Here is a 14,856-nt window from a genome sequence, read left to right on the forward strand (position 1 = left end):
TTCCTTAAAATCTGCATAAACTCCAGAACATATTGAAAATATTGTCTAAATTATTGTTTTTTTTTTGTTTCACCTGACTTAATATATATTATTAAAGTGTCAGGCTAATTTGTTATAGCTTCTAAATTGGGGGATTTTCTGTCTTAAGAATACACTTCTTTTTCTTTTTTTTCCTTAAAAATTTTTTTTATTGTTGAGAATATACTTTTTACAATTAATTCAATGCCTTATTTTCAGAAATACCATTACATTGACTTGACATAATTTGTTATAGAAGATAACATTGCTTTTTCTATAGTATATTTTCAATTGTCTAATCATAACTTTTTGAGTTTGGGTTAAATGTCACTGAATTTTTATGTCCTCCATACATTATTTTGTAAAAATTATGCTGCTTATCTAGACTTGTCACATCCATCTTGGTATACTAAATTAATATTTAAATATCTCACAGTATTTTACAGGAAACCTGTCTCATTTCTTATACTTCAAGGACTTCTTCACTCTTATGTATATCACCTGTATTTTCTACAAATTTCTGAAGTTCTGCAAGTCGCATTCTTCAGTTAATACATGACTGTTTTGTTCCCCACCTTTCTTTCCGTCTGAATTTTCTGTAACGTTCACTTGGTTCCTGTCAATCCACTTCTTGGTGCTGTCTTGTTATTCTCTGCTCCTTATGTGCTGCTATGTTGCTGAAAACCTAGCTCCACGGGTCTCCATGCACTGCCAGGAAATCTTTCTGCACTTTGCATTCACTAACAGCTCCCTTCAGTATAAGCCATTACCCACTGTGGGTCATTTACTTATTTTCTTTATAAGGTTACCACTATAGTTTGGAGGGGATGTTTGTCCCCTCCAAATCTCATGTTGAAATTTGATCCCCAGTGTTGGATATGGGGGCTAATGGTAGGTGTTTGGATCATAAGAGTGGACCCTTCACGAAAGGCTTGGTGCTGTACTTGAGGTAATGAATGAGTTCTTATCCTATTACTTCCCATGAGAGCTGGCTGTTGAAAAGAGCCTGGTGCCTCCTCCCCTCTTGCTTCCTCTCTTGCCCTGTGATCTCTGCACATGCCATCTTCCCTTTGCCTTCTGCCATGAGTGGAAGTAGCCTGAGGCCCTCACCAGAAGGAGCTGCTGGTGCCATGCTTCTTGTACAGCCTGCTCCCCCTTTTTAGAGTTAACATAAGTTTGCACAACACAAATGTTTGGGTTATAGGTCATTTGAAACTGGATTTCCCTAAAATTAATTTGCATTACATGTAATCACTTTTTCTTTATTAAAAATCCTGTTCCTAAAAATTTGAAGATCATGGTTGAAAATTTTATAATTGTTCAGTATAAATACTATTTTTGGTATAATATCTTTTTCTTTCTCTCTTCCCTCTTTCTCTCTTTCTTTTATTTTTTTTTTTATTTTTTACTTTTTTTTTGAGATGGAGTCTTGCTCTGTCACCAGCCTGGAGTGCAGTGGCACAATCCTGGCTCACTGCAACCTCCACCTCCTGGGTTCACGTGATTCCCCTGCCTCAGCCTCCCTAGTAGCTAGGACTACAGGCACGCGCCACCACACCTGGCGAATTTTTTGTATTTTAGTAGAGATGGGGTTTCACCATGTTGGCCAGGATGGCCTCAATCTCCTGACCTCGTGATCCACCCGCCTTGGCCTCCTAAAGTGCTGGGATTACAGGTGTGAGCCACTGCGCCCGGCCAATATCTTTTTCAATATGAACTACTGATTTGCCAACTATAGTTAATAGAAAACCTGTTTTTTAAATATCTTGTAGACGTCTCTCCTACACATATGATCAAGAAATCACCACCAAAACAGAACAATAGCACAGAAAAAGTATTCCAAGCAGTGATGTTGGAAAGACATGAAATCCATGACATCAAAGATTTTTACTTCAGGGAAATGCAGCAAAATATTCATGACTTTGAGTGTCAGTGTCACAATGATGAAAGAAATTACAGAGAAATACCTGCAATTAAAAACATCACTGGAAGAAGAGATCAAGGTGATGGAAGGAATGCAGGAAATAAACCAGTTGAAAATCAGCTTGAACTAAGCTTTTGGTCGCATCTGGCTGAACTACAGGGATATCAGACTGAAAGGAAAATTTATGAATGTAATCAAATTGAGAAGTCTGTCACCAGTGGCTCCTCAGTTTCATTACTTCAAACAAATCTTCCTCGTGTCAACACCAGCATTTCTAATCTGTATAGGAATGATTTTATGCATCCTTCATTACTCACACAAGACCAGAAAGCATACATTAGGGAAAAACCTTACAAATGCAGTGATTGTGGCAAGGCCTTTCATCAGAGGTCCAACCTTACTATACATCAGAGAATCCATACTGGACAGAAACCACATAAATGTGATATATGTGGCAAAGGTTTCAGGCGAATTGCAAACCTAGCAAGTCATCATAGAATTCATACAGGAGAGAAACCTTACAGATGTAATGAGTGTGGCAAGACCTTCAATCAGACGTTCAATCTTACTACACATCAGAGAATCCATACTGGACAGAAACCATATAAATGTGATATATGTGGCAAAGGTTTCAGGCAAATTGGAAACCTAGCAAGTCATCATATAATTCATACTGGAGAGAAACCTTACAGATGTAATGAGTGTGGCAAGACCTTTAATAGGATGTTCCACCTTACTAGACATCAGAGAATCCATACTGGACAGAAACCATATAAATGTGATATATGTGGCAAAGGTTTCAGGCAAATTGCAAACCTAGCAAGTCATCATAGAATTCATACAGGAGAGAAACCTTACAGATGTAATGAGTGTGGCAAGACCTTTAATTACAGGTCCCACCTTACTAGACATCAGAGAATCCATACCGGACAGAAACCATATAAATGTGATATATGTGGCAAAGGTTTCAGTCAAAATTCATACCTTGAAAATCATCAGAGAATTCACACTAGAGAGAAACCTTACAGATGTAATGAGTGTGGCAAGACCTTTAATTACAGATCCCAACTTACTAGACATCAGAGAATCCATACTGGACAGAAAACATACAAATGTGATATATGTGGCAAAGGTTTCAGGCAAATTGGAAACCTAGCAAGTCATCATAGAATTCATACTGGAGAGAAACCTTACAGATGTAATGAGTGTGGCAAGACCTTTAATAGAATGTTCCACCTTACTAGACATCAGAGAATCCATACTGGACAGAAACCATATAAATGTGATATATGTGGCAAAGGTTTCAGTCAAAATTCATACCTTGAAAATCATCAGAGAATTCACACTGGAGAGAAACCTTACAAGTGTAATTAGTGTGGCAAAGCCTTTAGCATGTACTCAAACTTAACTGGAGAGAGACCTTATAAATGTAATGAGTGGGGCAAGGCTTTTTTTCAGAGTTCAAAATTGTGAAACATCACAGGATTCATTCTGGGGAGAAACCAAACAAATGTAATTAATGTGGAGAGGCATTTATTCAAAATTCAAGTCTGGTGGACCATCAGAGAACTCACACTGGAGAGAAACTTTACAAGTGTAATGAGTGCGGTAAAATCTTTATTGGGCATTCAAGCCTAACTAACCATCAGGTAATTCATACTGGAGAGAAACCTTGCAAATGTAATGAGTGTGGAAAGGCTTATATGAAGCGGTCCCAACTTAGACATCATGAGAGTATTCACACTGGAGAGAAGTCATACAAATGTACCAAACGCAGCAAAGCGTTTAAACAATGGACGGACATCAGGATTCACCAAAAAATCTATGCTGGAGAGAAACCTTACAAGTGTGATGAGTGTGGAAAAACCTTTACCCAGGCCTCTCACCTCACTATACATCAGATCATCCATACTGGAGAGAAACCATATGAATATGATGTATGTGGCAAAGTCTTCAGTCAAAATTCACACCTCGAAAGTCATCGTAGGATTCGTACTGGAGAGAAGCCTTACAAATGTGTGTGGCAAGGTCTTCAGTCAAAATTCACACCTTGTAAATCATGGGAGAATTCAGACTGGAGAGAAATCCTACAGATGTCATGAGTGTGGCAAAGCCTTTACTGGAGGCTCACACTTCATTAATCATCAGATAGTTCATACTGGAGAGAACCTTCCAAATGTACTGAATGTACCAAGGCTTTTAAGCGTGGCCCTAAACTCAGGACTCACCAAATAGATCATACTTGCAAATGCAACGAATGTAGCAGTGTTTTAAAAGTAGTGCTCACTACATATTAGATATTAGTATCTAATATATCTTGGGGCAAAGGCACACAAATGTAATGTGTGTGACAAGGATTTTATCTGAGGATCAGAAGTTGGGGAACAGAATAATTTGTACTGGGGAGAAACCTTAGAAATCCAATGAGCATGGGAAAAACTTTACTATCAGTTCAGGTACTACATAACATCAGAGAGTTCATATTGAAGAGAAACCATGTAAGTACAAGGTATGTGGCAGAGGCTGTATTCAGGCTTCACAGTGCACTGGACATCAGAGTATACATCTTTTGCTGGGCATGGTGGCTCACGCCTGTAATCCCAGCACTTTTGGGAGGCTGAGGCGGGCGGCTCACCTGAGGTCAGGAGTTTGAAACCACCCTGGCCAACATGGTGAAACCCTGTTTCTGTTAATACAAAAATTAGCTGGGCGTGGTGGTAGGTGCCTGTAATCCCAGCTACTCAGGAGGCTGAGGCATGAGAATTGCTTGAACCTGGGAGGCAGAAGTTGCAGTGAGCTGAGATGTGCCACTGCATGCCAGCCTGGGCGACAGAGCAAGACTCCGTCTCAAAAAACAAAACAAAAAAACAGAGTATACATCTTTTAGAGAAATCACACAAAAGTAACACGCATGCTAAGGCTTTTTTTTTTTTTTTTTTTGAGACGGAGTCTTGCACTATTACCCAGACTGGAGTGCACTGGTCCAATCTCAGCTCACCACAACCTCCACCTCCTGGATTCCAGCAATTCTGCCTCAGGCTCCCAAGTAGCTGGGACTACAAGTGCACGCCACCACACCTGGTTAATTTTTGTGTTTTTTAGTAGATACGGGGTTTCACCGTATTGGCCAGGCTGGTCTCAAACTCCTGACCTCATGATCTGCCCGCCTTGGCCTCCCAAAGTGCTGGGATTATAGGCGTGAGCCCTTGCATCTGGCTCATGCTAAATCTTTTACCCAGTGGTCAAAACTGGCCCATCACAGGATTTATACTGGAGAGCAACCTCACAAATGTAATGAAAGTGGTAAGGCTTTTTATCAAATGTCCTTGTCTTTGGGGTCATGAGAAAATTCATACAGAATCTATTAAAAATGTACTAAACATGGAAAGACCTTCAAGCAACAGTGATGTAATGAAGGTGGTAGTTTTTTAAACCAACACCCACAACAGTCCACACATCATAGAATTCATACCAGGAATCTAATTTTCCAAAATTAACTGGAAATATTACAAACTGCAGAATAGTTCCAGGCCAAAATATGTTACATTCATAACATGATGTATATATCAAAGGAAAAAGGGACATGTGGAAATGACACATTAGTGTATAAAATAGTCATTTATGTGAAGTTTCTTGGAAAGGCTACACTACTATTATTGGTTTCCATCTGAAGTTTGAGATCTGTCGATTTATGCTTTTCTTACAGGCCTTTCATTGTGGTCTTTCGGAAGGAATCAATAAAATGACAGGGCCCACTTCATTAGGTGTGGTTCATTCCTATTCATGCTCCCTGGAAGAACAAGAATGCTGAATTTTAAAATTTAATATTGTATGAATTAGCGTCAGGGAGAGGTGGAGAATAATACAAAACTGTAAGTCATGCTTATTGTGTTCAGTGTGCCCTTCTCCAGAGGGCCACTGGCTTATAGGAAAGGATTGCTGCCCTACCAATTGACCATGAGATGGCATCCCAGGACGTTAAGACACTGGGTTTTTGTTTGTTTGTTTTTTGAGATGGAGTCTCGCTCTGTTGCCAGGCTGGAGTACAGTGGTGTGATCTTGACTCACTGCAACCTCCATGTCCTGGGTTCAAGTGATTCTCCTGCCTCAGCCTCCCAGGTAGCTGGGACTACAGGCTTATGCCACCATGCCCAGCTAAGTTTTGTATTTTCAGTAGAGACAGAGTTTCACCATGTTGGCCAGGATGTTCTCAATCTCTTGACCTCGTGATCTGCCCACCTCGGCCTCCCAAAGTGCTCAGATTACAGGCGTGAGCCACTGTGCCCGACCGACACTGGGCTTTTTATGAGAGTGATAGATTACTAGGACCTGATTGTGTGGTAGAAGTAATGTAGGGGAAATGGCGATCATCTTCTTTAAAAAGCAATAGCTGTTGTATATCAATGATTAATGAAAAATTAGTTATTCTTGTAAATTGAAGAAAGAATGGTTATCATAGAGGGTAGTTCAAGTCAAAGAACCAGGACTGGACATGGTGGCTCATGTTCTGTAATCCCTGCACTTTGGGAGGCCAAGGCAGACAGATCTCTTGAGGCCAGCAGTTTGAGACCAGCCTGGCCAACATGGCAAAACCCTGTCTCTACAAAAAATACAAAAATTAGCCAGACATGGTGGTGGATGCCTGTAACATCAGCTATTTGGGAGGCTGAGGGGAGAATCACTTGAACCCCGGAGACGGAGGTTGCAGTGAGCCGAGATCACCACCCTGGGCAACAGAGTGAGACTGCCTCAAACAAAAAACCAGACAAAAGAACCAGAAGAGCGTGTGCACGTGTACGTAGACGTTTCACAACTGGCATTATGTTTTACTACTGTTTTATTTAGAAAGTTTCACACGTTTTATGTGTTAATAAAATTTAATCATAACTTTTAATGACTCACGTTTCTTCTACCACAGTTTTGTCTCACCTCAGTTGGGTATTTCATAACAGACAGTGATAGTGCACCATTAGGCTCTCTAGGTTGAAGGAGTCTTGCAAGGAAACATGAGGTTTGGGCTTTAACTGTGGCAACTGACATCCAGTATCCTCCCCTTTAATTTGTTCTCATCCAAAACTGACCCATATATTTTTCTTTAATAAGTGATTTTTCAAGGTTGCATTTATTTTCTCCTTTACACTACACTTTGAGTAAGAGTCAGTGTTATTAGTGCTTTATGTGTAATCACTGAACCTGTGAGATAAGTACTGATGTTATTCACATATCACAAACGAGGAAACTTAGGGCCAAGATGGTTTAAGGACTCATCCACATCCCTGTAAGTGGGTGAGTCAGGATTCACGTTTGGCTGCAAAGATGAGTGATACAGTTTGGATTTGTGTTCCTGCCTGGATCTCCTGTCAAATTGTAATCCCCAGTGTTGGAGGTGGGGCCTGATGGGAGGTGACTGGATCATAGGGGCAGATTCCCCTGTGGTGCTGTACTTGTGATAGTGAGTTCTCATGAGATCTGGTTGTTTAAAAGTGTGTGGCACCTCCCCCTCTCTCTCTTCCTCCTGCTCTGGTCATGTGAAGTGCCTGCTCCCACTTTGCCTTCTGCAATCATTATAAGTTTCCTGAGGCCTACTCAGAACCTGAGCAGATGCCAGCATCATACTTCCTGTACAGCATGCAGAACTGTGAGCCAATTAAACCTCTTTTCTTCATAAATTATCCAATATCAGGTATTTACCCAATATCAGGTATTTCTTCATAGCAGTGCAAGAATGGACCAATACAGTGAATGTCTTAACCATGGTGCTCCACTAACATGGCTAGTTACTTTTCTTTTTTTTTTTTTTGAGATGGAGTTTCACTCATTGCCCAGGCTGGAGTGCAATGGCACAATCTTGGCTCACTGCAACCTCTGCCTCCCTGGTTCAAGCGATTCTCCTGCCTCAGCCTCCCGAGTAGCTGGGATTACAAGCGTGCACCACCACACCCAGCTAATTTTGTAGCTTTAGTAGAGACGGGGTTTCAGGTTACAGGTGTGAGCCATCTCGCCCAGCATGGCTAGTTATTTCTCTCTTTCACGAACTCAACATCTTGACTTAATTTTGTTAGTATCTTTTGTCATTTTATACTGGTTTATCTTCACACATAATTGTGACTGTAGTAAGCATTATGTCTGTATTTTTATTTCATGGGCCAAATTACTATAAATACATACTTAAATAAGATGCCTCAGCCTCCCGAGTAGCTGGGATTACAGGTGCTCGCCACCACGCCTGGTTAATTTTTGTATTTTTAGTAGAGATGGGGTTTCACTATGTTGGCCAGGCTGGTCTCGAACTCCTGACCTCAGGTGATCCACCCGCCTCAGCCTCCCAAAGTGCTGGGATTGCAGGCGTGAGCCACCGCACCTGGCTGAGAGTCATATTTTCATCACATATCTGAATTACAATAAAGTTGGGGAGATAAAGCATACAGTCAGTTTTGTAGTCCAGTGCAAGGGGAACACAAGGTTTCTCTTAATCGGAAAAGAAGAACTGGTAGGTCTTTTCCCTTATGCCAGGGAAAACATAGGAAATATGTGATTGTGTTGCTCTTTGATTTGAAACTACAGTATTGGCTGGGCGTGGTGGCTCAGGCCTGTAATCCTGGCACTTTGGGAGGCCAAGGTAGGTGGATCACCTGAGGTCGGGAGTTCGAGACCAGCCTAACCAACATGGAGAAACCCTGTTTCTACTAAAAATACAAAAAATTAGCTGAGCATGGTGGTGCATGCCTGTAAACCCAGCTACTTGGAGAATTGCTTGAACCTGGGAGGCGGAGGTTGTGGTGAGCCAAGATCGCACCATTTCACTCCAGCATGGGTAACAAGAGCGAAACTCCATCTCAAAAAAAAAAAAAAGAAACTACAGTACTTTATGTGAAAGTAATTTTTGATGACACTGACAGTAAAGATATAAACTGGGGCTTAAAAACTCCACTAATTTTACTTGACATGCATTCGTAAGTGGAAGTAGCAATATGCCCCTAAGTGTCCCCAGGGGTAGATGACAGAGGTGTGTGTCCTAACAAGTCTTTGCACAACTGGTACCATCAAATCTCTCAGACAGTTTTGACAAATGGTATTTGCTATCTTTTCATTAACCCATTACCCCACCCTACCCCCACATCTTCCCAGTAAGCTGTGAGGCTCCTGTCAATACATTTGTCTGTGCATTCCACAAATGGGTCATCATGATTCTGGATCCACACTTGTATCTTAACCCCTCTAGGAAAAGAACTGTTGTTAGAAGAATCAATATGCAAAAATATACACAACTTATATAGGTGTTTTGACTTTTAAGTCCCCCGAAATAAAAAATTGTGAACCATAAGAAGTCTCAAATTTTAAATGTCTCCAACAGATATGATCACACACCTCACCAAGCCACTCTGACTGTGGATATTCCTCAATCATTATAAATATGTTCCCATCCTGACAATTTTCTCCATTTCCTCTGCCCAATTATTTTTCCCCATTTGTATCTATAAGACAGAGTAAAATTAATGATTTTGCTCAAACATCTTATCCTATGGGCATTTCTTGAACAGTTTAAAGTAGGACATCCTGTCATTCTATCACTACATGTACACTTCATTGAACTTATCCCCATATTATAATTAAGGCTGACTTACCCGTATAGAACATAAGCTACTTGAGAGCAGGGAACTGGTTTAGTTTCTTGCTAGATCATCAATGATTAGAATAATCCCTGAGAGCAGGCACTCTGCATTTGTGTTGAATGAATGAATGAATGAATGCACTTTTTTCGATGCAAATAAATAAGTTACTGCAATGCAAGGGCTCACAGATTAGCAGGTAACAGATTCTACTTTTATTCCCACATTTTATATCTCAGGCAACATGAGCTAAATAGATCCACCTTAGCAGTGAAAAAAGGTTTTCATGAAGTTTTTCTAAGCCATGAAAATGGAAGATTCACTCTCAAATGCTCCATTCTACTCCCAATGAAAAATAACACTCTTATTTGTCAGGTAGAAAAACTTACATGAGTAATGACAATCTGAAAAACAGGGACTAAAAGACAAGTAGGAAATTTATCTTTCTCACATAATAGCAAGTCCAGAGGCTGCAGTTTGGGATGTGGCAGGTCCTCTGAGAAGTCCATTCCGCCTACTCTACCTCCATCAGCACTCAGCCTTCCTTCTCCTTGAGGAGAATGCAGATGGCTGGTGTACGACTCAGCAGGGTATAGGATGAGGGGCAAAACCATTTTCATTTTTAGGCTTTGTCTTGTTTACCCGAAAGCAATATTTCCATATTTTTTTCCAAAGAATATTAATTCAGTTAAAAGGCTACTGTAATTATAATGAAGAACGGGGATTTTCAAATTTCATATTCACACATCAAAAACAGAGGAAGAGAAAGAAACAGTAAGTTAGAAAGCCAGGAACAGTGGCTCATGCCTGTAGTCCCAGCACTTTGGGAGGCTGAGTTTGGAGGATGGTTTGAGCTTGAGCACAGGAGTTCAAGACCAGCTTGAGCAACATAGTGAGACCTCATCTCTACATAAAAATTAAAAAGTTAGCCAGCTGTAGTGGCACACACCTGTGGTCCCAGGTACTCGGGAGGCTGAGGTGGGAGGATCATTTGAGCCCAGGAGGTTGAGGCTACAACAAACGGTGATCACACTACTGCACTGAAGCTGGGGCTGGACAGAGGGACACCCTTTCTCAACCAACAGCAGCAAAATCCACAAACATGCTGCATACCTGTTACCAATTATATCAATGACAACGTAGTCACCATAATTTTGGGAAGAGCCAGATTATATCAACTGACTTTGTTCTTTATCCTGAGAGTCTAATATTCTATGTAACCTATGGCCTGTTTTTAGGTGTTCGAAATGAAAGACAAAAATTATCAAACTGTCCTTAGTGTTGTTTTTTTTTTTTTAACTTACAGATTTACTTCTATTGAGCTCTATTTGTATCTAAATGAAAATATTTCTCCGAGTTTTAATATATTCTAATTCTACTATCAAAGTAGGAAAATGAAAGAATTTGAGATTTTTAAAAAAATGCATGCCCTCTTACCTTAAAGTGAGAGATGTATACACTTCCAAATGTATTTTCATATTAGACTACAACTTAAAGGTAATCTAACTGTTATATCATAACTCGGGAATTTTCAGAGGGAGCCTGTATTTCCAATGAAGCATTAAAGACCTTAACAGGATTTCCTCGGGTACATAGAATATACTCAATTGGGGTGAACTTTTAAAATGTTTAAGGATATATTTGTTCCAAAAAATGAATCATCCCATCTTGTTTTAGTTTTCAATTTTAGTTTCCTTTTTTGTTGTTTTTCCACATGTAAAATTTTTTTGTCTCTAAAGTCAAAATTATATTACAAATATACGAAAATCCTATTCTGATTTGCCTTCTCGAACTTTTTTTTTAAATAGGTTTCTTGATAGGTATTAATTTTAGATTTTTTTTTTAATCACAAAGAATACCATATATGATATTCTATACCTTATTTTTTAGCTATGGTGGCGATCACTCCAATATGACTTTCCCCATTCTTTTTTTTTTTTGAGATGGAGTCTCGCTCCATCGCCCAGGCTGGAGTGCAGTGGCGGGATCTCGGCTCACTGCAACCTCTGCCTCCTGGGTTCAAGTGATTCTCCTGCCTCAGCCTCCAGAGTAGCTGGGATTACAAGAGCATGCCACCACGCCCAGCTAATTTTTGTATTTTTAGTAGAGACGGGGTTTCATCATGTTGGTCAGGTTGGTCTTGAACTCCTGACCTTGTGATCTGCCCGCCTCTGCCTCCCAAAGTGCTGGGATTACAGGCACGAGCCACCGCGCCCAGCCCTGACTTTCCTCACTCTTTTAACAGCTTCACATATATAGTCAACATTCCCCTAATTTCTCAGCCACCTTGCCTCAAGTTAAAACCATGAGACCAGTTTTGTCAAACAGGGTGTAAGTGTAATGTATCACTTTCAGGCCAAACCACTTAAAACTAAGTGTGACCTTCTTGCTCGTTTCCTTTGCAATAATCAGAGGCCTATTTTTGAGATGCAGAAACCATAATATGGAAGCACCTCCATCTCTGAGTTACCACATAAGCATCAGTTGCCCTACAGGGTCAACTATCCCAGTGGTGCAAATGACAGAAAAGACTCATTTTATACAGTAAGCTTCTGGGATTTAACAAAAAATGGTTTTGTGTCTCCAGGCACGACAGGACATGCCATTCCTTACAAGATTTTTAAAAGCAAAGCCTAGACAGCTTTAGCAATACCCTCTTTCTTTATAAACTGTTAGAGATCTAGGCCTGAAGTGCAAGGAAAGGACAATAAAATCTGTCTTTCTACATCATTTCCTCCTCAGTGATGCTCATCAATTGCTATAAATCACTGTGTCACGTTTCCACTGCCAATTTTTTTAGATATTCACAATACCTCCCCCAAACCTCAGCCTATCCTGTGTCTTAGTCCATTTTTTGTTGCTGTAACAGAAAACCTGACCTGGGTAATTTATATGTATGTATATAATTTATGTATGTTTACATATATAATTTATTTCTTCCAGTTCTAGAGGCTGGGAAGTCCAAGGCGGAGGGGCCACATGTGGTGAGGCCCTTCTTGCTGCATCATAACAGAAGTCATCACATGGTGAGAGAGAGGAAACATGCCAGCTCAGCTCTCTTTTCCTCTTCTTCTAAGGCTACTAATACCAACATAGGGATCCACCCCCATAACTTCATCTATCCCTAATTACCTCCCAAAGGCTCCCACCTCTGAATACCATCAACATATGGATTTGAGGATTAAATTTCCAATGTGAACTTTTGGGGAATACATTCAAACACAGCACCGAGTCACCATTTTCTAAAAGAGTAATACCGCAGCTACCCAAAATCACTGAACAAAGACGTTAGGCACCATTTGTATTCCCTCTCAAAGTTTCTAAAACCATTTCTAGTTTTGAGGTCAATATGTCTCAGCTACTTTTCTATACTGCAATATCCTTTGTCCACTTAACACTACCACCACTGCAATCTGGTGCTCAGAACTGTTTTCCAGAAGGCTTTTCCTGTATGGTTCTTGCTAAACTTTGCCAATGAGAAAAACCTGCATGGGATGGGCACAGTGGCTCACAGCTGTAATCCCAGCACTATGGGAGGCCTAGGTGGGTGGATTGCTTGAGGTCAGGAGTTCAAAACCAGCCTGGGCAACATGGCGAAAACCTGTCTCTACCAAAAATACAAAAATTAGCCCACTTCTTAACCTAGTCTCAAAACAAATAAATATAAATAAAAAATTTAAAAAATTTAAAATGCTGTTTAAAGGAAAACCTGAATGGAATAGGAAAGGCAGAAGTGAAGCACTAAGCCATTAATCTCAGATGAATACTGCACAGACTTCACCATCTCTAATCCCAATCAAGCAGCCAGAAGCAGTAACTTCTAAGACATCTCCATGAGCTATGGTTTCTCACTGAAGCTGCCAGTGACTATTTTTCTTTGATATTCCTACTGGAGTCTTCCACACATTTTACTGCTCAAGCACCTCCAATATTCTTAACTTATATAACTATTCTTATTCTTGAAATAATTGTATACATTTTTCTAAACACAGACTGATACAAACATCCAGAATAAAGCTAATTCCATGTTTTCAAAGTTTATTCATCACAACCTGCATTACTGTATTGGTCCTGAGTCTCACTCTGTCACTCAGACTGAGTGCAGTGTCAGTCGTGGCTCACTGCAACCTCAACCTCCCTGGCTCAAGCCATCCTTTCCCCTTAACCTCCCAAGTAGCTGGGACTACAGGTGCATGCCATGACACCCAGCTAATTTTTTATTTTTTGGTAGAGATGAGGTCTCACTATGTTGCCCAGGCTGGTCTCGAACTCCTGGACACAGGTGATCCTCCCTCTTGGGCCTCCCAAAGTGCTGAGACTACAGGTATGAGCCAAAGAACCTTGCCAACTTTGCCGAAATTAAAAATGCTATTAAGAAAGTGGAAAAACAGGACGCAGAAGTGGAAAAAGTATTTGCAAATTATATATGTCATAAGGGTGTAGTATTCAGAATATAAAATAACTCTTACAACTCAACCAAAAACACAATCTGATTTTTAAAATATTAAAAGACATTTTTGAGTAGACATTTCTCCAATGAAGATACACATGGCTAATAAGCATATGAACAGATACTCAACATTCATCATTAAGAAAATCCAGCCACAATGAAATATCACTTGTAAGTGACTAGAAGGGTATATACTATTACTACTGCTAACCCAACAACTACAAACATCAATAATCGATAGGAAGTGCAGAAAACGAACACTGGAACATTGCTGATAGAAAAGTAAAATGGTGCAGGTGCCTTCGAAAACAGTTTGGCAGATCCACAAAAAGATAATCACCGATAATTACCATATGACCCAGAAATTTCATGTTTACAAACATACCCAAGAGAAGTGAAACCATGTATCTGCAAAAACATTTTGTAGAAAGTTGTTCATAGCAGCATTTTCCATAATAGCCTAATTTCTTTCTTTCGTTTTTTTTTTTTTGAGATGGAGTCTTGCTGTGTCACCCAGGCTGGAGTGCAGTGGCGCGATCTCGGCTCACTGCAAGCTCTGCCTCCCGGGTTCACGCCATTCTCCTGCCTCAGCCTCCTGAGTAGCTGGGACTACAGGTGCCCGCCACCAGGCAGGTTAATATTTTGTATTTTTAGTAGAGACGGGGTTTCACCGTGTTAGCCAGGACAGTCTCGATCTCCTGACCTCGTGATCTGCCCATCTCGGCCTCCCAAAGTGCTGGGATTACAGGCATGAGCCACTGCACCTGGCCCATAATAGCCTAATTTCAAAGAGTAGAAAGAGTTCAAATCTCCATCAAACAATGAATCAATAGACAAACTGTAGAATATTATTC

At 40.3% G+C, this 14,856-nt stretch overlaps 2 protein-coding genes across 7 annotated transcripts in view; both read left to right on the top strand.

The window, feature by feature from the left end:
- Positions 1-14,856, top strand: part of LOC126943010 (zinc finger protein 845) — a 223,377-nt gene that overhangs the window by 13,075 nt on the left and 195,446 nt on the right. The window lies entirely within an intron of this gene.
- On the top strand, positions 192-3,706 carry LOC126943043 (zinc finger protein 160-like). Its single transcript, XM_050771370.1, has one exon. It carries the CDS (start codon positions 1,808-1,810, stop codon positions 3,314-3,316), a length of 1,509 nt encoding a protein of 502 aa, XP_050627327.1. The 5' UTR covers positions 192-1,807; the 3' UTR covers positions 3,317-3,706.

The sequence above is a fragment of the Macaca thibetana genome, chromosome 19 (assembly GCF_024542745.1).
Source record: "Macaca thibetana thibetana isolate TM-01 chromosome 19, ASM2454274v1, whole genome shotgun sequence".
Classification (NCBI taxonomy): domain Eukaryota; kingdom Metazoa; phylum Chordata; class Mammalia; order Primates; family Cercopithecidae; genus Macaca; species Macaca thibetana.

Excerpts from the sequence above, each read along its gene's own strand:
- LOC126943043 (XM_050771370.1), top strand. The coding sequence starts at position 1,808 with ATGATCAAGAAATCACCACCAAAACAGAACAATAGCACAGAAAAAGTA.